General features: G+C 38.5%; 1 protein-coding gene across 1 annotated transcript; it reads right to left on the reverse strand.

Moving 5' to 3' along the window:
- Positions 1-3,978: 3,978 nt before the first annotated feature.
- Positions 3,979-18,687, reverse strand: ERCC5 (ERCC excision repair 5, endonuclease). The gene is made up of 16 exons (XM_072345308.1): positions 18,535-18,687; positions 18,016-18,116; positions 16,902-17,077; positions 16,297-16,412; positions 16,113-16,202; positions 14,912-14,972; positions 14,145-14,288; positions 13,013-13,220; positions 11,823-12,764; positions 11,139-11,368; positions 10,659-10,778; positions 8,700-8,913; positions 8,033-8,177; positions 6,792-6,994; positions 5,921-6,003; positions 3,979-4,617 (listed from the first exon to the last, which is right to left on the reverse strand). Exons 2-16 carry the CDS (start codon positions 18,101-18,103, stop codon positions 4,093-4,095), a joined length of 3,345 nt encoding a protein of 1,114 aa, XP_072201409.1. The 5' UTR covers positions 18,104-18,116; positions 18,535-18,687; the 3' UTR covers positions 3,979-4,092.
- Positions 18,688-18,761: the final 74 nt, after the last annotated feature.

Genomic DNA, 18,761 nt, shown 5'->3' on the forward strand with positions numbered 1-18,761 from the left:
CTGCCTACCTGCTAAAAACAGAAAAAATTGCTTTACGTCCTCTTTCCCAACACACACACAGCGTTTACATTTGTTCTGCTATAAGTATTAAGATACACAAATATGAATATCACAGCATTTAAGAGCCAGAAGTAAGTAAGTTTAGCTGTTCTACTCTCAAAAGAGGGGAAAATCTATATCGGGGAGGGGGATGGAATGCTTTGATAGATGTTTAAAGCTATTTTATGAATAGTTAAAACTTAGAATCAGTTCAAATCAAGATCAGAAGGCTTACAATTGTTTGATTGGGAAGGTAGCAACAAACGTCTGAAGGAAAAATTGCACCAGCTCATGTAGTTTGATATAGACTGGAAGGGAAGGGAATAACCAATTAGTAAAAGTGGTACACTAGCATAAGTAGCTAGCAGAAGCTGTTAACAACACACAAAACAGAACGTGCACATGCAAGTGTACAGAGAAAAATGTAATAGGGAAAGCATGACAGAAGCTGCAACACAGTGTGATATAAAAAGAAAAGAACAGTGCAATGCTTGGGATCTGCAGAAAATCAGACAACCGGTGTTTCCAAATTCTTGGTGTTTTATTATCAAAGAAGCACTGTGTTTACTGGGGCAAAATAATAATAATAATAATAATAATAATAATAATAATAATAATAATAATAATAATCAGTGCTCTGATAATTTGTAAAGGTCTTATAATCTAGCGTGGAGGTTTAAATGCTGTTTTTGGTGGGGCTTTTTTTTTTGGAAGGAATGGTTGTGGGGACCGTACAATTAATAGCACACAGATACCAAAACGCCCAGGAGGGATGCAAATAAACAAGGCAAAAGATGAAGGATTCTGTTGATTTAATAAATAAAGAAGTAAAACCGTAGGGGCTGGATATCAAGGCAACATTCTTTCCATGCAAAGCCTCAGCCAGACTTATCTCTCCAGACATAGGATGAAAGTGAATAGCACAGAACAACCCTGTCTTGTTAGAGAAGATACATGGTATATCGTTGACAGTATTCTACAAAAGGCAGAGGGGTTAAAACTTATCACAGCAGTGCCAGCAACCATTAACCTATTTCAAGGGGGAAAGTATGTTAGCTGGCTTTTACACAATACTGTAGCACGTTAAACAAAAATACTGCTATTGCATTTATGTCCATCTACGATCTTTGCAATAGTAACAACATTACGTGGGAAAATAGAGAAGGTAGACTGAGTAGAATTGAAAACCACTGAGCGTATATTCAGAACACCGAGGAGCATTAGAAACTGGTGGGATGTGAAGCAGTGTTAACAGGCATTCAGCGTTAACAGACATCAGCTTATCGTCTACTTCAGAAATATAAAAGAGACAACTTTTCTTCCTGTTAGAAGATGCAAGTAATGGGTTAATTATGAGTCCTTCAGTATTCTGAAGTACAAGCAATGCTGCACTGTAAGATCCATCGCTTAAAGGAAAAGTATTGTTTTATTTATTCATTTATTTTAGTTCTGTGCACTCTTCTCCCCTCCTGAAAATACCCTTTAAGTCAAACAGAACTACACAACCCTCCTCACTTCAGCATGTTAATTCAGTAGTACCACCAGCAGCTAAAAACACATAGGTGCAGAACAGTTCAGTTTCTGACTTACGCAGTCAAAAGCAAATGGTAGAAAATAATTAGAGTAAAACACACAGCAAGTCACATCGACTGTGTTTCAGTTCACATTACCTGAATCTCTGCCTGTATCTTCCCAATGACGGCACTCAAAACAAAAATCCTTATCTGCCAAATTGTTTGCTTCGCAGTGAGCTGCCAGGCAGTTCCAGACAGAAAAGTTCTGAAGTGTGCATTACATGTTGCCAACATCCCCACACCAGCAGCAGTAATAAAACCTGACAGCTGCAGCAGGAACCCAAAGTAGGCACAAGGCACCATGGCTCTCTTATGTAAGGGAACAGATCTAGTAACAGCAGTAGGTATCTAGTCAGGGGAGCTCCAACCAAAACATAACCAACTTCCCAACAGTTGTGGCAGCAACAAGACAGTAGCATGGTCTTAGTCACCTTTCATTGTCACTAAATAGTAGCTGAAGAGCAAGATGTAATTTGTCACAGACAAAGGCTTCTTCCAAGCACAAAGGGCCAGTTTAAACAGCAGGAGTGCATTTTGTGCATGTGCAAACGCATACTCACAAAAGAACAACTGCAACAAGGCACAAAACCTACAGTCAAATATTCAATTCAGAGAGCTGTCAATGTACATAAATATACACGCGTCACTCCTCTTTTCATATACACAAGATGTAGACTTGCCCAACAGATTGCAACCACTTACTGCCATTGGAACAAATGGAGGTAACTTTAAGACCTCTTTTTGTTTAGAATTCAATCTATTCAGAAAAAGAAATACCTCTTGCTTTATCACTTTCCAGCTAAACTGAATTCCAACCTCAGCTGGTGTTTATAGGTGACACAGGATAATAATTTATTGTACAGGAATACTGAACAAGCCTTACAGAAATCAAAGATGTATTTTACCATACTTTTACATCTAGAAGCTATTAAACAAACCAAGGCCTGATCTACCCTTTAAAGTTAAAACAGCAATGCTCAAGTGATCTGCAAAATAAAGCTGTAAACTGGCCGTGCAGACTGAGAATACACTTACGACAATCTTTTACTAAAGTACTATCAGAGGGGTATTTTTCATCCAGCAAACACTGTCCGTTATGTATTATACTCTTTGCAGGGTATAATTTGGCCCTTAGAAAGGCCATATCCTACCCAGTTCACCTCAACCCTTCATCCTATCAGGAAAGGCTGATGTTTCAAAACTTGGCTGCATAGACTTTGACTTTCAGGCAATGAAATAGTGGGCAATTACAAAGAAATAATAACTGAGAGACCAAAAAGCGAAAAGGACTAAAATGTAATCTAAGAACATGTGAGTGATTGGCAGCAATCGCTGTTTTTCCATCTTAACCCACGGGAGCTATAAATAAGTTCTATAATCAGAGAGAGAGGTGAGGGAAAAAAAAAGAAGTCTGTATCTAACAAATTATTTATCTCATAGAATAACCTGACAGGAATACTGCAACCAGTGGATCTGTATGCTGGGTTGCTGAAGTGCTAGCAAGAAAATAGGTTTTCCAGGAAGAATCCCCTGCACTTTAATTAAAACCTCCCCTCCCCATGGTTGAAACTGAAGAAAGGGTGGGCAGGGAAGGGAAGTGTGGAACAAGGGGTAGGGTGATGGTTGACAGAATCCTGCTGTGTGGAGATATAAGAATGAAGATAAAAGAATGGCTTGCGTTAAGAGAGTTGCAGAGAGGACCAACAGAAAGAGCAACTGATACGGCAAAGGGTTTAGGCAGGAAAGCAAATGGAAATATTTCACACATGCCCACATAAATGCTCTAAGGTGAAATCTAAGGGACTTGTAAGATAAACTCCATACTACCTCTGAGCATCACTTTTGGAAACAAATGCTGTCTATGGCTATGCTCAAATAATTCCATATCTAGTAACATGCAATTAACATTTAGAACATATAATCTAGAATTATAAACGTATAACCTAGAATTATAATTGCTTATCAGAATTTAGTGTACTGTTTTCCATGACATACTATGAGGGCTTATGTTGTACCACAAATGATTCAATAATCAACATCACTTTGAGCAGGCACGATAGAAAGAATAAGGGAAACAGAACTAATTGAATTTATTTTCTTTCTCTCAATACCTAGAAATAAACCAAGTAATTTACAAGGTTTTATGTAAGTTCTGAAGTTCAGGAAGCAACAGGTTGCATGTGATTTTAACAGCTATTTTCTCTCAGTGAGAATGCAAATGAATAGATACAATTTTGGGCCTAATATTAAAATAAAGTAACATCAAGTCCAGCGTAGAGCTTTTTTGAGCAATTATGACAAGTTTTTTTTCCTTGTTTAAAATCCCTATTTAAATTCTGGACACAAAAACAATTCATGACAAATGCATGATTAATAAAGATAATTTATTGCTTTTATACAAAAAAATCATTAGAATGCTTACAGAGTTTAAGTAATAAAGCCCATTTACACAGTCTGTCTTTTTTATGACTCCTTTCCTTCAAGACTTCCTCTTTTTTCTTCCCCCCTTACTCCGCGATTTTTGTTTTCTGCCCTTAAATACAGGTTTGGCAGTCACCAAAATCGTGTTTCCCAGTTCTTCATCCTCACCACTTGAGCTACTGCAGCTCTTTTTGCGGCCTGCTGTCTCTGTTTTGGAGGCAATCTTTCTTCTTTTGCTCTTGTCTAAATCTCGGTTTAATGATTCTTCTGCTGAGGAGTCACTAGAAGTTTCTGAAAGATGCAAATTTCCAACAAAACCACCTCCAAATAGACATCTGGAATCTGAACGCCTCCTTTTCTTTCCACTTTGGATTTCTGTCACCGCAGCTTGATGATCTGAAGTACTTTCCCTTTTCATTTCCTTGTGCTGTGTAAGTTCTTTCTCCATAACAGCGGTAGCCTCTAAAATCTCATCATTTTCCTTTCTCTTCAGACAACTCACAGCTCTACGTAGTCTCTGGCTTTTAATAGTTTGTTTTTCATGTTGTTCTAATCTGAAGAACGAATCAATTCGAAGCTGAGTCTATCAAAAATAAAACAGTGAAACAGTTTTCAATGTTTTTGCGACAGGAAGTCAGTTGTTACCTAAGTTACAGTATAAAGCATTGTAAATTAAAGCAGGATAAAGACTAATGAAATCAGAATGCACATAGATAGTAAAATGCATTATCCCAGTATTAACTGCACTTTATTATAAATTACGCAATGAGAACTTTGATAGAATCTAAGTAATGGGCAAAACGAGTGAACTTTTTAATAACACTGTGCACATGATTTTACTTAGAAACACAATTCTATTTTAAACCCTAATACAGAGAATCTCTGTAGTGCTCTTAAGTTTGTCCTTGCAAAACCATGGTTAGCTTCCAGCTGTTAAGACAATAGAATGTTTGCTAAGAAGATACTGTTAGTGCAGCTTGTATTTGCATATGCTACTGCAACAAATGCTGTCATTTGAATGGGGTTATTGTGCCACATGCCACTACAGGTTTGAGAGTAGAACTAGAAGTAGTCAACAGTGGATCTGTGTTAACTACAGCTAGGCTTGCTGTACAGACTACGCTAGTCCTCTTTGCTATCCCTAAAATTGGCTGAGACAGATGCTTCCAAAGGTTGCTCTAGTCAGCCTGAAAGTATATGAATTTAACCTGTTTTGTGGTACTTTTCACTCCTTTGACTGAGAGAGCCTAGAAGACTGGTATAGACTACATCTCATTGACAACAAAAGAAAAGGAGCCAAAGTCAACTGTTTTACAACTGACTTTCGGAGTATCACAGTATGCATCACTGTTCACTTTTAAGCTGCATCAAAGTTCACAGCACATTTATTGGTAAAGAACAATAATATCATTCAAGGGCTCTTGATATATGGTTCATTCTGCAGTTCTCCTTAAAGAATGAGTGTGGTACCCAATGGTCCTTTTCACTTTACTAAAATGTTAGGAGAAATCTTATGAATCAGTTCAGGAGACAAAATAATGTCTCTTAAAAGCACTAAATGTACCGGAGGTACTTGTAGCTCTACTTACATCCAGCACAGAACTGCAACCTGGAAATCTGGGTAGGTACGTGATAAAGCTTCATATCATCTACTAAAATTATGACTACTGAAATTAAGAAGAATGCCTCACAATAAACCCAATCCTAAAGAAATAAAATCTACAGAATCATTTAAAGATTTTAAAATATAAATATACATTAAGATAAAAAACGTCCAAATCCCAGTTTCTGAGAAATGGATGTTATAAATGATAGCTTTGCTGTTTATTTCAAGATGCTTCTCTTACAATTTTCCAGCTAGCCTTAAGGTATACATGGCTCTGTACCTGTTGCAAGTTCAGCTGTTTAATCACAGGCAAAAGGATTTCATCCGTCTTTGTCCTATTCCAGCCAAAGTGATCTTTACAGAATATGCAGAAAGTTAAGGAGCATATCAAAATGGCTATTGCTACTATTTTCTAATCACAAAATAAAAATTCCTCAAATAAGCAATGCCTAGAAGAAAGTTTCTTCAGAGATTTTACTACTGCAAAAGCAGAGAATATTTTACGTTCTTAAAGCCAAGTTATGTGGATGATTCCAGTATTATGCTATGTATTTTCATTATGACATTACATCTCTGTTAGTTAAAGAACTCTAGTATCAGCATTTCCAGAAGCATGTCTTCATAAAGAAAAAGTGCATTTTGGCTACGCAGCACTGTCATAAAACACAACATCCATAAATAAACTTTATTTTTACACTTAACAAACACTGGAATTTTGGTTTACTGTTTAAAACACTATTAGCTCTATATGCATTGCCATCTACTTTTCAACAATTCACTGCAGCTCAAGCTGCAATTGTAGCAATAAATGGCATTATTTCAAGAAATGTGGTGAATAAACAGGTTTTGAAGACTACTTGTAAAAGACATTACAATTCCAGAATTGTAATGTCGCGAGTTGGTCAGTTCATCTGCATTCAAAGTGAAGCATAAAGGCAGAACAGCCTCAAATTCCATGCACATATATATACATTTTCTTCAATTCCAGAGTTATTATCGGTGTAGGAAAGTACATCCAGCTGGAGTAAGGAGGTCCCTCACACCAATGAGATGCTAAGAATTTGACACTCTATTACTGAGGCACTAGCTAGCCTTATAAACTTTAATCTGAGTATTTTTAGCTAGCAATTCCTGTCTTATAGTTAAAGGATATTCTTTAATCTGCTCTACATCAGGCTTCCCCCAGGTGAATGACCCCCTTGTTTCATCCACCACAGGCTTCAGGTATGCTTCAGCCACTGCTGGATTTGGGAAACCTGAAGAAAGCTGCAGCTCCCGCAATTTCTTCTTGAGTTTGGTATCACGTGGATTAGGTCTGATTTTCTTATTCTTCTGAGCCTCATTCCACCACTCACTAAAAAACAGAAACAAATATTCACTGGTTCCCATAAAACACAACTTGAAATGCCATGAGCCACTGTACTACCTTAAATGGCTTTAATCAGACTTCCTACTTCAGCTACTGCATGGTATGAGGTAGGAGATATTCAAATAAAAATGGCCAAAGGGGCATAAGAATCTGATAGCAAACATCATTATCCTGAAGAAGCCAAATGAAAGGACACCCCACATGTAACAATCATTTTTTGAGTTGTTTTTTTTTTTTTTTTTTTGTATAAATACCAAAGTTAGAAAACAAACGAACAAAACAAAACAAAAAAAACACACACACAAAAAATTCCCACCAACTTCTAACCACACTGAGCAACCTGGTTTAGTGGGCTGAAAAGGACCACAATGATCATCTAGTTTCAACCCCCCTGCAGGGTTGCGAGCCACCAGACCAGGCTGCCCAGAGCCACATCCAATCTGGCCTTGAATGCTTCCAGGGATGGAAGGTGCCCCTGTGCACAGCAGGGGAGTTGGATCAAGATTATCTTTACAATTCCTTCCAACAACAACAAAACAAACAAACAAACAAAACAACAACAACATTCTATGATTCTACAATCCTCACAACTGCCAATACAACTAGCTTGGCACTCTTCAGACTTTGTTCTTCCCCACAGCCTACCTGTCTCTTTCCAGGTAATCCATTCCTCACTCATCAAGTCTCTTTTCTCTATGGGCAAGCTAGAGCACCTTCTCACATACTCAGGGAGAAACAACCTTGACTCCACTAGGGATCCAGCTCTGCAATGAACTCAGAGGCAGCTGCACAGTTTTAAAGCTGTTCTATCGTCTTCACTAGTCTTGCTGCATCAACACACCGTTTTGATTACCTGCCATTTCAAGTACCAATACAAGGGAGTTACATATTTTATAGTTAAGTTAGCCTCCTTGATGATGGTCGTATGTTTTGTTGTATACTTAAGTAGCAGAAAGTATATTCACTAACACTGATATTACAGAAAAATAAGAAGGAAAACCAACAAAATCCAGCAAAACATACGCGAATTTTATGAGAGGTTCCAATCCATGTCCAGGAAATTCATTTAAGATCTCCATTGCAGTTACAAAGCCAACATTTGGGATTCCCTCAGTGTAGTCACTTCCAAGCAAGTATGCCAAATTAATTAACTTGCTTCGATCTAAACCTGTAAAAGAAAGTGCATAAGCCAAATACAGTCACTGGATTCCTCTTACGTTCTCTTACAAATTAAAAATACTATATTTTCTGAAAGACAAAGAAACGAAATATGCATGCATTAACATCTGGATTTGTTAGATTATATTCTAGAGCAGTGTTAATGCACTACTGCTACCTCAAACCCTGTGGCTGCATTTGCTACCTAAGCACAGTTTAGCGTATCTTGCCAAAGTTAAATTGTTATGATGTAGAAACTCAGATTTCCCCAATGGTCTTCAAGCAGAGAGATTATTTTACATATATTTCTCACGTATTTATATACATACATTTTGCCATCCTTTCCTCACCTAATGCTGACCTGAATATAATAACTGGCAATAAAAACAGTAATCCAACTGAATATCTTCAGAGACTTTAGAACACTGCATTTTATGCATATGTTATCTGTTTCTGTAGGAAACCCAACTTCAGAAAGATATGCAGCAAAACTGCCTTATCAAAGATTGTATCTACAATGACTGGTCCTTACCCAGCTGGTTTTGAAAATCAACATACTGGTAATATTCCACATATTTGTTTTGACTGAAGAAATTTTTATAAACATGTCGTGCACCAAACAACCAAACATCGCTATCATCAGTGATTGTCCCAGAGGTCTGATCAGTGAGGTCTAATATAGCACACTGTGCCTCTGCTTCCATAGGAGCTTCAATGTACGGAATGCCGAACAGGCGGAGAAGCTCCTGTAGGATGAAGACAAAACAGTTATAATTTCACCTGAAAAATGGATTGTAATATACTAGTATGTGACTCAAAAAAAGCTGAATTCACACTTAGAAGGTATCTAATATTTCACAGCAAATCTTAATTTCCACTAAAAAGTACTAGGCACAGTTAAGTCAAGACAAAAGCCCCACTTACTCAACTCAGGCAGATAGTGCCACACAAGTCAAGCGCTGCTGGTTCACACTATTTCTACAGAGACTGAGAACCTCCTATTTAATTATACAAAAAAAAGAAAGATAAGCATTGTTCTTTCTATAACTGCTACTCCCACATGGACAAAAGTCTATATATTACAATTACATTTATGCGAATTCCGTGAAAAAAAATTGTGTATGTTTAAAAAAGAAAAATTAGTCATCAACTTGGCTCACAAAAGTAGTAGAACTACATGAGAAACGTGTATCAACTAATAGCAGGCAGGTTACTCATTCTGTGAGGATAACATGTTGATATACCTGTATTTTGATATATTTAACACTACCTGCATTTATATAATGCATTATTTAACCTCATATAAATAACCCACATACTGGTTTTACATGTGAGTGCTTGTTACACAGTTCTGGATTACTTCACCTCTATGCTTTCCATTTCTGCCACTGCTCCCAACTGAGATGTAATAATCTTCAGCCTGGAGAAGAGGAGGCTCAGGGGAGACCTTATAGCTCTCTATAACTTCCTGAAGGGAGGTTGTGGTGAGCTGGGGGTCGGCCTCTTCTCTCGTGTAGACAGTGATAGAACTAGAGGGAATGGTTTCAAGCTGCGACAGGGGAGGTTCAGGCTGGACATTAGGAAGTATTTCTTCTCGGAAAGGGTAGTCAGGCATTGGAATGCACTGCCCAGGGAGGTGGTAGAGTCACCAACCATGGGGGTGTTCAAGAAACGTTTGGATGTTGCGTTGAGGAATATGGTTTAGCTGGGAAGTATTGGTAATGGTTGGACTAGATGATCTTCTAGGTCTTTTCCAACCTGAAAAATTCTGTGATTCTGTGAATGTCATGGTTAACCTATGACCTATGACAAATAATCACTGCAAAACCTAAGACCTAAGTTGTTTAGCATATATTTGGTAAATATATATATATATATTTGCACATATATATACGCATGCATCTATGTACCACATATATTGTGCAGTAGCATTATGTGGCATGTAATATTACAATCTATTGTCCTTTAATCTGAAGAAACGATATGAATAGGAAAGAAAAAATTCCATCACTTTATAACTATACTAATTATCCCTTTTATACAAAGAAAATACAAGTGTTGTATATGTTTCAGTAATTATTTAATTTTATTACACCATAGATACCATCACTAGTCTGCTATATTGTATCATCTCAGAGACACTGTATTCAAGTAGTCCTTGCATTATGCTGCATTATCCTTTCAATGTGAATAATCAGAGGCTGCAGGCATCCACAAATATTACTGGTGTGATTCCTTAAAAAGATCACATTGATCTACACTTAATATTATCTCGTGCTTAAAAAAGGTTTATTTACTCATAATTTTATTATTATAGTGTTATATCATTTACTTAAAATTCTTGGAATTGAAGATTCATCTCAGAACTTTAAATATTTTAAAATCAAGCAGAATGAAGAAAATACGATCCTAAAAGAAAGAAAACATTGGACTGCAGGGGTGGGAGGGCATGTCATATACTGTATCAAGTTGAAATGATTCAATGAGTTACCTGGCTTTCCAAGAACATTTGCCCTGTTACAGAAGAAGCAACACGCTCCTGCTGCTGCTTTTGAGATTGAAGCACTTCCTGCTCAGCAGAAAGATCATTTTCCAAATCTTCTAGTTCTTCCTGAAAAATAAAACAAGTTTTTGGTAATTTCGACCATATTATACTTTATCTAAGAGTAACCATGTCCACAATTAGTAGTACAAGCTCACATCAGGTATTTCATGTAAAGAAACGGAGACCTTCTCTTATGCAGTAAATTGTAAGATCATACATAGGTCTCCTCTTCAGAGAGCTAAAAACTGACTGTTCCCCTGGTTTCAGATATGGTTTAACTGTCACCTTTAAGAAATGCCCCTACAAAATTTAAATAAATATGTGAAAGTTATGAAACAGTAAAAAGTTCCTTAATGCTTTTTTCCTTTGAAAAGTATCTTGAGACAGAGCACTTCACGACCAGCATAAAACAAATATCAAAGTTACCAAACTGATGTCTTGCCACTCATCCTCTGCACCTTTAATGTTATCTTCTTCAGCACTCTGACTGTTTGTCAGCTGCACTTCATCAGACTCATTCAGCAAGTTCTTTGTGATGATATCATGTCCATCTCCCTCCGCTTCAGAAAGTGCTGTTTTATCACCCAGTCTCTCATCATATTTAGTAGGAAATGCATCCTCATTACTGATTACAGCATCCACTTCAATAAAGCTTCCTATAAAGGGAGAACAAAGAGCTCAGCTTCTTGCTGTCTACTTAAAAAAAAGATGTGTTTTTTTTTTGGTTGGGCAGTGAGTTGGTTTGGGCTTTGTTTTGTTTTGGGGTTGGGTTTGCTGGTTTGGTTGTTCTGTTGGTTTTGCTACATGAAATAAACAGATGCAGGAATTGTGAAACAAACAAACAAACAAACAAAAGTAGTTAAACATCCATATATAAGTTAATCAAGTTCAAGGTATAGGAAAACAATCTTCCCTGCTTTTCCATATTGCGTGCTCAAGCACAGCACTATGGGGAAAACACAGGTCAGATTTTCTTCTCAATTCCAGTGTGTGTAGTAATAGATGCATTTAAAAGCATTTCTTAGAAGGAAAGAAAGGTTAAATTCAATTGACTTCAAATACAGCAAGGCTTTATCTTCTTATCTTTTCACTCAATTAAAACGCACATACCATCAGAATCACTGTCTTCAGACTGTGAAGGCCCTTCTCTTTCCTCCTTAGGACCTTCTGTTGCTGGAAGAATTTCAGTTTCCTTTTGTACCTCAGATGCACTCTCTTCTGTTTGTGAATGAACTTCCTCTATAATTGTACAGATTTTCAAGTTTTCCTCAGTTTTAGAAAATCCTGCTGTTTCACCCTGAATCAAAGGCACTATACTAGTTTGCGAAGGGGAACAGCTTGGGTTCTGAATGCACAAGTTCACGTCGTTATCTTCCAAACAAGTTGAGTCTATTTTTGAACCATTTACTTCTGTGTCTACAACTTCTTTTCCTTTTCTAGTATCATCAATACAAGAGTAATTTTTATCTGTGGACATACTTGTGCCCGTGGGTGTAATATGATTTTTTCCCAACTCTTGACTCTTTTGTCCAAATTCACTGTCTTGCGTAACCACTTGGTTTGATGAATGAATTGTAGATGTAAGTACTTCTTTATCCTCCTTAACTTCAGGAATCTGATCTTCCTCATCTGAGCTACTAAGAAGAAAATCCTTTGCTTCTGACCTTTCTGTTTGCACTCTATCAGCTCTAACAGTAACAACTTCCTCCTTTTCGTCATCATCATTCAGAGCTTGCTGAATTGCCCACAGTGTTCTTGGAGACACGCTGCCTTCTTCCATTACAGACGGTGTCACCTTCACTTGTTCTTTATCTTTATCTCCCAGTTCTTCTTCTGAGCTGCTTCCCACCATTGCTGCCTGGATAGCAAGCAATGTCTGGGGAGAGGGTGGTGCTGTTACTACACTGTTATCTTTCTCTGTCTGCAACTTGTCAGATGCAATTAATTTCACATTAGCTGGAGATTCATTTATTTTATTCAATTCAGACCTTTCTAATGAGGGTCCTGCAGTAGCTTCCAAGTCTTTACTAGTATCTCCTTTTGTTTGAAAACCTGAAAAAAAAATAGGTTTAAGATAAAATGCTGTTTTATATTAGCATTCCACACTACATTAAAAAAAACAAAACTACACATCATTTGAACATTAATAAGCCAGTTTTCTACATTTTCCAATCACAGTTAATTATCTCTAACAGTACTGTAAATTTTACTACATACACCCGTAAACAATATTCAGCACTTAACAGCTGCAGACTGCACATACTGAATAAAAGGTTTTATACAGTGAAAACCTGACATACCTTTTATTAAGATATAGTGAGAAGAGTCTTCAGAGATTATTCTCCTAGATTCCACTTCTTTCACAAAACCACCTTCATTCTCATATTGTGTTTGGATTTGACCCGAGTGCTGCTGATTCATCTCTTTTTCTACGTTTTCTATGCACCGACTGAGGTGACTTTTCTTAAGCAAACCCCTAATCTGGTACTGGGAAAAGTCATTGGAGTCCTTCATAAAAAAAAAAAACAAAACAACACGAATCCAAGTCAATTTAAAACAACAACACTAACTGCACCTTCTAAGCAAGCGCAATTACTATGCTCTGGAAAGCCTTTTAATAGACATCTTTACTTCTTTCCTTTAAGTAGGTAACATTTGACATTTACTGACTGCTGCACTCACAAGTGACAATGCTATTACTGCTACAATACACAGTAGAATTCTAAAAGATACCATTAAACAGTTCTGAACGCCGGTTAAGCACAATGAGATCTAAATGATGTGATCAACAAAAGCAAGCTGGCTAACAGAATGAGTCTGGATCTTAACAACAATGCAATTGTAACAGAATCCACATGTGGGTAGTTTTAAGCTGCTGCCCACCACAAAATGGTTCTTAGCTCGCACTGAGGCACAAGCTATCATTCCATCTAGTACCGTACTTCAAAAATATTTGTGCTCCAGAAAGCTATTCTATAAGTAGCACTGTAGGATTCCCTGTTCATCAGTGAATGGCTTTAGTATCACATCTGAGTTGCAAACATGCAGGTTTTTTCCCAGTTGTGAATTCCCCTAACAATCCAGGGGTTTGTAATCCAATCCAAATCAGGCACTCCTGCCTGATTTATCCACATTAGCGGCATGTTCCTTGAAACTGAAACATTGGGTATGATGCTGCTGAGGGGTGACACACAGCATGCTTTTTTCATCCTTGCCAAACTGCATTAGCTCTGCCAATTGTGGTAGGAATCAAGAGATAGGACACTGAACGCACGCATGGGAAAGGAACTGTTAGGAGTCATTACTTCCTTGTTTTTTCTTTCCCCCTTATCATAACATTTCTCATTAAACAGAGTTGTGAGTAAAGCTCTCCAGATGTGATTCATCTGCAGTAGAACCACTCCAATGGCTTGACACTATTTTAAATATTACCTCTGGCATTGCTTCAAATAATGTTCTTTTTCGTTTTGTAAGTTCCTTCAAATCAGTCAAGATCTCATGTTTTACTTCTGGAGGCATCTTGTTAAAATCTTCTGAATCTATATCTATAGCTTGAGGGTTTTCAAATAATTGTTCCTGTTAAAAAAAAATGGAAAAAAAAAATATATACATTTATTTTGTATGACAGCCTAAAAACAGTGAAATATTTTCATCATCCTTTCGAAATAAAATAAACATAACAAACAAAAAAAACAACTATATTATTATTACTATTCCCTATACTGCTAGATGCACACTATATAAACTGCAACTTTAAAACCTGGTTTAATTCCTTTTATAGAAATATATTCAGCACGAATCACAGAAGCAAGTCTTACAGCCTCAGCAAGTCTGACTTTATCCTTCCAAAGAGGTTGTTTTTTGGGTTTGTTTGTTTGGTTTTTTTTGCAAACTACTTCAAACACTGACAGTATTACCAAGATAGTTTATTTAATGCTGGGTTTTTTTCCTGCTTGGATGAAAGAAAAAATAATTTTACAACCCACTACACATTCTGCTCAGTTGATGTGTTTCTCCTCTTCCCCTAAGATCAGTGGATCAGAAAGGAATACAGTTTGTCTGTGAAAACTTCTTTACTTGGTCAGTAATGCTGTAGCAACACCTATACCTTCAAACCCAAACAGTTTTTTTATTTAAAAAAACACAGCACTTAAGTGACAGGATAGTTCATAATAACAATGGAATTAGGATGCGTTTACCTGCAATAACTTTTTCTGGGTCATTCTTACTTCCCATTCTTTTTCTTCTTCCTCCTCTGAGCTAAAAATCACAGCAAGAAAAAAGATGTAGACATTTCCTCAGGTAAAGGAAACTTGTATTTTAAGCAAAAGGATATCAGCCTTCCCTTCCTGACACTTAGAAGAAAAAAAAACAAATAACACATAACAGCAAAGTACACACATACACAAATAAAATGGCTTAGACTATAGAGGACTTTAGAGATCATCTAGATACAACCCCACAGCTTTGGGGAGGGTTGCCACCCACAACATCAGGCTGCCCAGGATCCCATCCAACCTGACCCTGAACATCTCCACATACAAAGCAACCTCTCTGGGCAGCCTGTTCCTGTGCATCACCATCCTCTGAGTAAAAAATTTCCTCTTAACATCTAACCTAAACCCCCTTTTTAATTTAAAGCCATGCCTATTGTGCTATCACTATTAGGCCATTTAAAAAGTCAGTACCCCTCCTGCTTTAAGCTCCCTTCATGTACTGGAAGGCTGCAATGAGGTCTCTCCAGAACCCTCTGCAAGATAAACAAGCCCAGCTCCTCCATACTGTCTTCATAGGAAAGTGCTCCAGCCCTCTGATCATCTTTGTGGCTCTCCTCCAGATCCACTCCAACAGCTCCATATCCCTCCTGTACTGGAGGCCCCAGGCCTGGACACAGTACTCCGAGGGAGCTTCACACAGGCAGATTAGTGGTGGACAATCACATCCCTTACCCTTACTTAAGATGTCATATATCTGACAAATAAAGAGTCTACTTCCGCTCATTGTATCTACACCACTGGATGAGGGGACATGAACCAGCACCCAGCTGTCACACATCAGCCACCCACTTGGTCAGGTTCATTTCTCTCACAGATGTAGCCACAAAAAGTGAGGTAGCACTTTCAGCCCTTGACATGACTTTGGGGTAGAAATCTAATCTGCTGGCTGAAAGTTTGTTCTATTAGTTACTTTAAAATAAGTAACTAAAAGGCTTCTGGATCCAAGCTACAATCCAATCTGCCCAAAAAGAAACAAAATAAAACACAAACTGAAGATACATTACATATTAAGGAATCATATGTGTCAAAAGTCTTCCAACAACTTCGAAAACAGTGTCTTACACTCTTATCCAGATAAGAGTTTATTACAGTCATTTACACTATTTTTCTTAATCCTACCTACCTGTTCTTCTCTTCATCCTCTAGAGAAGGCAATACATAAATATCATCAATTTCTTCTCTTCGAACTTGTGAAATACTGGGATAAACTTCACTGTATACGGAAAAAGAAAAGACAGCAATGATTTTTAGCTACATAAAACTTACCTGCCACATATAAACAAAGGCAAAATAATTTTTATTCCTGCCTTTTGCCTGTAAGAGCAGTTTTGATAGCTTGTCTCTTCAGAAATGTTCTCAAGAGTTTCTCTGCGGTTTTCCTGGAATCTCTGAAGGCCAGTTCCTTTCTGTGTCTTCGCTTTGCCTGTGAACAGTAAACACCAGTTAATTTTGCTGGATGCTGAAGATATGCATCAAGTGAACAACTCCTAGAATTCTGCATGCTGAGCCTATGAGAATCATCTACGTCACTCTACATAGACACATCCTCCGAGTCAGTGTCCTCTGTGGAACTCAGTAGTGGTTTTCAGCTTCTCGGTACAAATGCTTGCAAGAGGCATGCTCAGATCCATTCTGAAGTCAGCCAGCACCCTTTTGCCATCACCCACCTCTCTACAGTCTGGTTGGTGTGAAAATCAAACCTAAAAATATATCAATCAAAAGAGAGAATCTGCACATTCCAAGAGTTGACAAAGACCGGGATTATGAAGAACATCTGCATAACAGTGTGCTTCAAGACCCCCCACCCTCATGGCTCAGAAGTACAAACAAAATTCAAGGAATGAAAAATGGCTACTCAGGATCAACAGATGCACCATATTTTGTATCGCGGTGACTCAGACAAGGTACCTACCAAGGTCTGCCTCTTCAGAAGTGGTGCCTCCCCATCAAAAACAAAGACAGGCCGAATTCGAAAGAACAGCAACTTGCAGAGTCGATTAAAAAGAGTGAGGAGATGAGCATTTTGTATAGTATTACCATGACGATCTCTGACTCCCTTTACTGCCTGGTTCAACCAAATACTGATATCTTAAAGACTGGTTAAGAGGAGATAACAAGCAATCTCATATATGTATCTATAAAGCACAGATTTGACTGAGTGGCTTACTGCTCCATGCTTGGCCTACTGAACCCACTGTTATCCGTATATTTGTAAGCTTCAGAGAAGAATAAATCTTAGCTTCTCTTGCCCTGGACAAAGAGTAAAATTGAAACTGCTGTGCAGGAAGCATTATCACCTCAGTAATGTTTATAAATAAAAGAAGAGTAACTTATTTTCACATCTTTCTAGCATTTAACCAAGTGTATATGAAAGGAAAGCTCATACAAAAGTCACAGACAATTATCATAAAATCATTTGAGTTGGAAGGAATGTTTAAAGGTCATCTAGTCCAACTCCTTACAATGAGCAGGGACACTTAACAGTAGATCAGGCTGCTTAGAGCCCTTTCCAGACTGATCTTGAATGTCTCCAGGGATGGGTCATCCACCACCTCTCTAGGCAACCTGTTCTACTGCTTCACTACCCTCATCATAAAACACTTTTTATTTATTTCCAATCTAAATCCTGCTAAAAACTGTTTCAATTTGAAGCCATTTCCCCTTGTCCTGTCACAGGAGATCTTGCTAAAGATAAATGGGCTGCTCTCAGGTCTCCCTGGAGCCTTCTTCTCTTCACTAAGCTGAACAACCCCAGCTCTCTCAGCATGTCCTCATAGGAGGTTCATTTTTATGGTGCTCCTCTGGATGCATTGCAACAGGTTCACATCTCTCCTGTGCTGAGAACACAACTGGACAGAGTACTCCAGGTAAGGCCTCACCAGCATGTAACAGAAGGGCAAAATATCAAAGTATTGTCACAATTTAAACAACATTTTTTTAAAAAAGCTGTTCACATAGAACTAAGTGAAGTAGTTTGAATAAATTCTCTTACAAATTCGGTTCCTCAGCCTTACTTTAAAGGATACCAATAGCAAGAATTTTTCCTTCCAGCGTTTCTGGGTTTATAGGTCTTCCAGTGCACTCCAGCAGTTTCCAAAGTCCTTGAACTCCCATAGTCCTTTCTTAGCTACTTTGAGAGAGAAGAATCCATGAGGCATAATTCAAAGCAGAACCCAAAGACTGTAACGAACCCCTTCAGTTTTACCAGAGAAAACTCAAGAGCGTTATTAACGCAAACAGAAACAACCAAAAAATTCCACACCAAGACCTAAGCAGGGTTTTATTAACAGCCGTCTGCTGAAGTAACTCAGCACCACACGCACTGCGGTGGAGAAAAAAGCGCTGCAAGGAGAATCTGTTGCAGAAGCTGCACACACCGCCCCGCCGCTTCGGATGACTCCCTCAGGGTTTAACACACGAGAACGCCCAGTCAAGAGCGACACGGGCCTGCGCTACCCGCGGTCTCCCGGTACCGGCTAACCGGTCTGACCCCAGCGACGGACCGAGACGCCCTTAGGGACGATCTTCAACGCAGCACCGCTCACCTGTGGGGTCGCCCGCACAGCGGCGCGGAAGAAGCCCGGGGGAGGAGTCCGATGCTAGAAGGGGAGGCCGGAGCCACACAAGAAGCCCCCCACCCTCTCTCGGCCTCTCACTGAGAGCTGCGCATGCGCTCTCTCTGCCCTGCCGCTCTACCCACTGGGAAGGGCTGCTCGAGGGGGTGGAGCAGACGCCATGATGGGAGCGGTGTCCCCGCCCCTATACACGTTTC

Source organism: Excalfactoria chinensis, chromosome 1, assembly GCF_039878825.1.
Source record: "Excalfactoria chinensis isolate bCotChi1 chromosome 1, bCotChi1.hap2, whole genome shotgun sequence".
NCBI classification, from domain to species: Eukaryota; Metazoa; Chordata; class Aves; order Galliformes; family Phasianidae; genus Excalfactoria; species Excalfactoria chinensis.

What these genes read in the sequence shown, in the direction of transcription:
- ERCC5 (XM_072345308.1), bottom strand. Translation starts at nt 18,103, where the DNA reads ATGGGAGTTCAAGGACTTTGGAAACTGCTGGAGTGCACTGGAAGACCT. An exon ending in CCCAGAAAAAGTTATTGCAG is followed by an intron (nt 14,289 to 14,911) that starts GTAAACGCATCC and finishes TTTTTTTAACAG; the next exon opens with GAACAATTATTTGAAAACCC. An exon ending in AAATGTTCTTGGAAAGCCAG is followed by an intron (nt 8,914 to 10,658) that starts GTAACTCATTGA and finishes TTCATCCTACAG; the next exon opens with GAGCTTCTCCGCCTGTTCGG.